Source organism: Meleagris gallopavo, chromosome Z (assembly GCF_000146605.3).
Source record: "Meleagris gallopavo isolate NT-WF06-2002-E0010 breed Aviagen turkey brand Nicholas breeding stock chromosome Z, Turkey_5.1, whole genome shotgun sequence".
Taxonomy (NCBI): Eukaryota; Metazoa; Chordata; class Aves; order Galliformes; family Phasianidae; genus Meleagris; species Meleagris gallopavo.
The window spans coordinates 23,171,461-23,178,384 of record NC_015041.2 but is presented as its reverse complement, the minus strand read 5'-3'; the positions used below and the strand labels follow the sequence as shown (position 1 = coordinate 23,178,384).

General features: G+C 40.6%; 1 protein-coding gene across 1 annotated transcript; it reads left to right on the top strand.

Annotated features, from left to right (window-relative positions):
* The first annotated feature begins 458 nt into the window (after positions 1-458).
* On the top strand, positions 459-6,924 carry LOC104914979 (rho guanine nucleotide exchange factor 28-like). Its single transcript, XM_010725575.3, has 3 exons — positions 459-660; positions 3,115-3,246; positions 3,952-6,924. Exons 1-3 carry the CDS (start codon positions 555-557, stop codon positions 4,053-4,055), a joined length of 342 nt encoding a protein of 113 aa, XP_010723877.1. The 5' UTR covers positions 459-554; the 3' UTR covers positions 4,056-6,924.

Below are 6,924 nucleotides of genomic sequence, written 5' to 3'. Positions count from 1 at the left end.
TAAAAATGTAGAATTGAATTCTGTTTCATTGGCTTCCCTCTGCACAATTTCCACATCTTTTTACTGCTGTGAGGAGAGAAATTTCAGCAGTCCTGCCTAAGGAAAGCCACAGGGGAAGGCGTCCTCTAGAGAGAGCACACGTTCTTCTTTGACACTGACACATTGAATCAGCATGTCTTCTTCTGGCCTGAGCCAAGTGGTTTTCCAGTGTTGCTTATTGTGAGTTCAGCAGAAGTGCTCCAGAGTACAGCCAAAGCCTTGTCATTGGTATAAGGCAGTTACCTACCCGGTGTCTTTTCCAGCTTTCATCAGGACAGACTATGAATGAATTCAATTCCTGGCCACTAATAAAACAACAAGTATGTTGCCTAGCTCAACTTAGCAATGTCTACGTGGTGTAAAGATTAGAAGTAATATCTGGAATCTGCTTTGCCTGCAGGATAAAAAATATTAATAAGTGTTCAATTTGGTTGACAGAATCACTGAGTAACCAGGACCAGCAAATCTGCAGTTGCTTGGAAGACAAGTTGCATATCTATGCAGAACTAGTAGATATGAGTGGATTTGAAGATGTTCATGTAGAACCTCACCTCCTTATCAAACCTGATTATGGAGAAACTCCACAGGCTGCTTCGTTGCTGGTAGCAGCACTTAAAGAAGGTGAGTTCGTGCGGGAAGTGTGCAGCGGTGTGGCTCTTCAGCTGCCATACGGGCAGATATTTCAAGGTAATAAGATATATCCATGTTGCCTTGTGCTACGGTTCTTCCAAGACTCAAGAGGTAGCTGTGCCAAAGGTTGGCAAAGAACACAAAGAAGACTGTAAGATACGTTTAATGGGGATATGTTTAGTGAATAACATCTTATTATAAACAGTCCGGACCATGGTGTTAGATTTCATTTGAGGAATGTTTCAATATATGGTCACCTTGCAGTACAACCTTGTGAAGTACATCACTGGATACAGCATGATACAACATCTGCTCCCTTATCTTCACAGTTTGTTGATTTGACGACAGATCAGAATCCTGTAGGGTTATGTACAAACAAAACTGCAGACAGTCTTGACAGATTTTCCAAGAAATGCCTGCCATAATTACTGTAGGATAATTACTGTACCAAATTTTTCTGCACACTATCAGAGGGCGGATAGCTTTGCACTGTCTATAATGCAGTTCTCTGAAGGAATAATATTTGTGGGTGTTTTGTCTATTTTGAAGTTGAATTAAATTCCTGTTAGCTCAGTTGAAATGAGCCCTAATAAACTGAGTCATATTCGTCATAGGCCATATGCTCTTTGAGAGGTATTGCAAGATTGTAGTGTTACCTACCGTGAGAGCTAGTAACAGGAAAGGTTGGAATTCAGAGAACAATGTTACTAACAGAATTTGTCTTTGGCTGGGGAATATAAGGCAGGGATAGAATTACAGATTTCATTTTATCTGAAGTGGCAATCTGACACACCCGATTCTACCCACTCTTAATTTTCACTTTCTTTCACTCTAATGTTATTGTTGTTATCTTTTCACCTCACATTAACAAGTTTACAGCAATATATATGGAATTAGTTCCATAATACAACTCCCTAACAGTAGACTCTTAGCAGTAAAGCACAGTAGAGAGGGATAAATTTCGGGAGCACTTAAGTGAATTGGATATGCTCAAATCCATGGGACAAGACAGGATAAATCAAAGTTGTTCAGGGAGCTAGCCAGTGTTATTTTGAGGCTGCTTTCTGTCATCTTCAAAAGCTCATGGTGATCAGAAGAGGCTCCTGAGGACCTGAAGAATGCAAACATCATCACACTGTTCCTCAAGAGAGAAAATGCGGGGTACTACAAAGCAGTCGTCCTCACCTCAACCTCTGTGATGATGATAGAGCAAAGGCTCAACACATTTCCAAGAACATGAAGGACAAGATATGATTGGGAAGAGCCAACATGCATTCATCAAGGGAAATAGTGTCTGAACAAGCTGATGGCTTTCATAATGAGAAAAGAGCATCACATTTTTTTCTGCCATGATATCTATAAGTCCTTCAACACTGCCTGCGCTGTCTGTAATATCCTTGCCGCTGAACTGGTGACATAAGGACTGCATAACTGCTTGGGAAATATTGGCTGGATTTCTGGTCTTAAGAGGATTATGATCAGCTGGCAATGTGTTATTAAGGGATTCTGTGAAGGATAGATATTGAGATCATTACAACATATGTATTAATGAAGTAACAATTGAATTGTGTAAACTCTCAGCAAATTCATGGTTGACTGCAAACTTGGAGGTGTAATCAATTGAGGAGAGACTTCAACAAATTGGGAAAATGGACTGAGTGAAACCTCAGGACGTTTGGCAAAGACAGTTGCAAAAGTCTGCATCTGGGATGGAGTAGTGTGTGTGTTGATATAGGCTGGATACTGAGTAGATCAGCTTTACAGAAGTGCACCTGGGAGTTCCAGTCTACAGCAGGTTGACTACAAGTCAGCAACATATGCTTGCCAGCAAAGGAAGCCAACATCCTAATGAGAGAAGTGTTTCTAGCAATTTGAGGGAGATGGTTCATCCTCTGTTCACCCATGGTGAGAAATATTAGTAGTGTTGTGTCCAGCACTGGACTCCTGAGCACAAGACTTATTGAAAAATGTTCAGCAAAGAGCCCCAAGATGATTAGGAGTCCAGAGAACATGGGGGTTTGAGGAGGGGCGATAGAGCTCACTCCTGAAAGAAGGTGGTTTGATGGATGTTACTGTCTTCAACCACTTGAAAGGACTGTAACAGAGAAGCTAAAGCTTTTCCTGGATGTGCTTGGCGGTAAGACAAGGAAACAAGTTGGAACATGGAGAATTCCAATAAAATAAAGGGAAAAATATATACTATGAGAGTGGTCAAAAACTGAAGCATGTTGCTCAGAGGTGTTGTGAAATGGCCGTTCTTGGGCACGCTACAAGGTGGTGTGTACAGGACTTTGAGTGGCCCAGTTTTGTTGACCTAAGGGTTGGACTGTATAATCTCCGAATATTCCTTTCCAGACTAAACTATTGTACAATTCATTGTCATTGATATGTGCATAAAGGATCTATTTCCAGGGCCTCAGTAACTGTTCGTATTTTCCTTCCTAGTTGAAAGTCTCCACGTTGCTGTCATGTCATCACAAGTGAATGAAACGGACAGATTATCAGAGGAAAGTACAGAGGAATTAAGTTTGAAGCACAGACTTAGTGCCAGTGAAATCTTGGAATCTTTCCCTAATGGTGAGTAAAATTTGATGTTTTTATGTGCTCAGATTGCTAAAGTAATTGATAGAGGATTTCTTTTTGGAAAGTCTTCTCAGTCTGTGGCAGAATCAGTAGAAAATAATTTAGTAAAAATTGTCTTTGGGCAAACACTCTGAGTAAATTGTCATATAACTTAATTGAAGTGAACGAACTGTATCCATTGCAGTTTCTCCATAAGATATGTCTGCAATCAGCATTACTGAGTCCGATTTTTGAATGTTCATACATAATATTTATATGTTTTCTAGTCTTTATTGCTCAGCTTTGCAGCAAATGTATATTGCTGTGTAGGCCTTTTTTCTGGCAGCCAATTTTTGTCAGAAAGCATGAAAACCAACTTGTTAGTGGGATTGATATTCTGGTTTTTCAACTGTAAAAAGTACAACATAATGTTCTTGCAAAAAAAGGCAAATGTAGTCCTGTACACTTGTGGAGCATGTTTACTAATATGGCTATATTTTGAAATATTTCTTAATTGAAATGCTAATGATTTTTAAGATAAGATTGTCCCACTTGTGCCACCCTGGCTTTGCATATTGTTTTCTGCCAGCCTAGAATCCTTCAACATTAGATATTTTCAGCATCCCATTAGTAGCTGTAAGAAAGTATACCCTTTGTTTCTGCAATCAGAATATGCTTTGATACCTTTCTCTTGCATCCTGTTGGGGTCTTATTTATTAGATGCAGAAATGAAGGAAGTTGAAGAATCATCTGAAGTTGATCTCAGTGCTTGCCCTGTTGAAAAGGAAATTTCTGATGCCAGTGTAGACTATAAGGTATTGTAACTGATTTTTCTTTCATGTTGCACTTATCTCTCTGGGCAATGGGAATGTAAGAGCAGTACAGATTTTTATGGAATATCTGAAGATTATTCTAAAATCTAAAGTATGGGATAGGCACATTTCATCAAAGTCCAGATAATTCAGTTTAGGAGAATTCACTGTAATTAACAATGAATTTATAAAAACATAAAAACAAAACAAAACAAAAAACATAAGAACCATAATAAATTCAAGCACAGATCAATTTTCCTACTAGGCTTATAGAGCAATGAGTGTGGTGACAGCCACAGTGCTTTTCTGTGGGCTATTTAAGATCCTGGTGCTCTGCTGTCATCGTTCAATGCATCCATCCCTGTGGAGCTGATAGTATTCCCTCTACTCCCTCCTCCTATTCACAGGATGATGAAAGTCTCCTGCAATGACAGAGACTTCTGCTAATGCAAGGAAGACATATACATTGGAAGAATTTCATCCTGAAAACGAGCATATAAAATAGGATGGATTGTCCTAATGCCAGCTTGCTTCAGAATTCTGAATTAAAATAAAACAGAGCAATTAGAGATCAGAAGAGAAACTGCCCATTTTTCAAAACCCTATAGTTCTTAAACAAATCTGAAGAAAAAGCAGAATCAAAAGTCGGTTCTGAGCAGAATTATAAATGGCAAATTTAAGGGAGCAGGAAGGAGTGCTAGAGCAAAAGCAACATGGGTTAATGTGAAAGTAAATGGAAGTATAATTGTGTAAGGTTTAGATAGAACCACAAAAGCAGTAAAAGGAAGAGATAGAGGACATGAAAAGTTTGCAAGAAAAGGAGATACATAGCATTAGGGTAGTGTCTATCAGATCCAAAAGAGGGTGTGTGCCTGAAACTTTGTTTTTTCTAGGTCTTTTGATACAACTCTAACTAATATACTTATCTTCCTGTAAACCTTGCCTCATGTTCAGCTTTATGTCATCTTGCCTACCCAGACTGCTGTTCTAGAAGAGCAGCATTAAAAGTGTGCATGAAAAAATAGTGGAGTATGATTCCAAGTAAGGAGTCACTGAAGTTAAGTTAAATGAAATGAAATAAAATAACCTAATGAATGGTGGTGGTGCCGGGAAGGGTGGGGGAGGGAGGAGGGGCACGTTGGGGGGGCTAAATCTACAACTTTGAAAAGTTCTGATAGTCCCATATATTAAAAATGCCATTGGAGTTACAGAGAGAACAGAGCCACATTTTTCTCAGAGATTCACAGCAACATGGTGAGTATAAAAGATAACAAGTTGAAGCAAGGAAAATTCTGACTATGTAAGGAAAAAAGTCACCACAAGAGAAGGGTAATCAAGCAGAGTCGAGTTGCCCAGAGAGGGTGAGGAATCTCCATCTTTGGATATTTCCAGGATTTGACTGGAGAAGGCCTTGAGCAACCTCATCTAGCTTTCAAGCTAGTTTTGAGCATCAGTGGATCTAGAGGGTCTCAAGCAAGCTTTTCCATCCCAGTTTACTCTTCCGATCTCGACTGTTTGGGAAGCTGTTGTATCACATCTAACCGTGTCAAAATTAGATTGACCAGGAGGTGGCAGAGCGAGCAAACAAAACACGAAAGGTTTTCAAAGGCGGGGGATGTCCTCCAGCCCCTGCCTTCGGATGCTGTTTGTGCTGCCGTGAGGTTGCGGGATGGCAGCACTGGGCTTAGGCAGATAGCATGGGCGGAGAGCCAGAAAGCCACAGTGAAAGCCTCCAGCTCTGGGGTTAGGTGCATTATATAATAAGAAGACCGTTCAACAAGCAATACTTGGGTGCCAAGTGGGTAGAAGTGGTGGGTGGTCTCATCCCCTGCTCCTGCCTTGCATCTGCAGTGATTGCTTGAGGAACACATGCAGCTTGCACCAGGATTTGAATATCCACGTCTTTGCTGCTTGTTATTGCTCTTAACAAAGAGGGAAGAGAGGCAGAGAGGTGGTCTTAGCTTTCAACACAGGTTAAACAGCTGAATACATGGATTCTGAGTTACCTATGCTTAAAGGATTTGTGCTGAAGTGGTGTGATACTATTATATCACTATGTGACTTGGTTAACCCTTCCTTTTGCTCATACTTACATTGTATAATTGTAAAATAGTTGAGGTTGGCAGGAACATCCGGGTCCATTTGGTCCAACTTCCATTGAAGCAGGGACACCTAGAGCAGGATGCCCATACCTATATCCAGACTATGTCCAGTCCTCAAGTGCTGCCTTTAGGAGACCGTGACAGGTGCTTGAGTTAGCCACTTTCTGCCTCTTAGCCATGCAAAGCTAGCTGAACCTTTAATCCTTATGCACCCCTCCTCTGTTAAATTAGACAGGCTTTATGAAAACAAAAAAAGTATAGAGTTGATCCCACACCTTTGTTCAGTTTTTGGGTCTTCCTTCATACAGTCTTCCTCACCTCACTCGCATCTTCTCCTCGTCTTGCTTCTTCACACTCCTCCTCTTCCCTGCCTGCTGCCCATCTTAGCAATCCAGTGCAGGAGGGCCAAATTACTTTGCATCTGCCCTGGTACTATATAGCATCCCCATTATATCCTCTGTGTCTGGTGGCAAAGCAAATTGTTTGGTTCATTACTTCAATAGTAAGAGGAGGAGGAGGTGAAGATATGGGGACAGAAATATGAAGGGAGATGATGGAGAATGAAAGGGCTGGAGGAAATGTAGCACCTGGTGTTCCCTTTCCTCAACCACATCTTCATTGTGTTTTGGGGCTTGGACTTTGTTGTTTTCATTTCCAGTTATTGCAGTGAAATGGAGCAGTTTGCTGTGCTCTGTGATGGGAAATGCACTCAGAAGAGAACTTGGGAGAATCAGAGAATGATCAAATATTCTCCAAATCCTCCTCCACTCCTAAAAAAA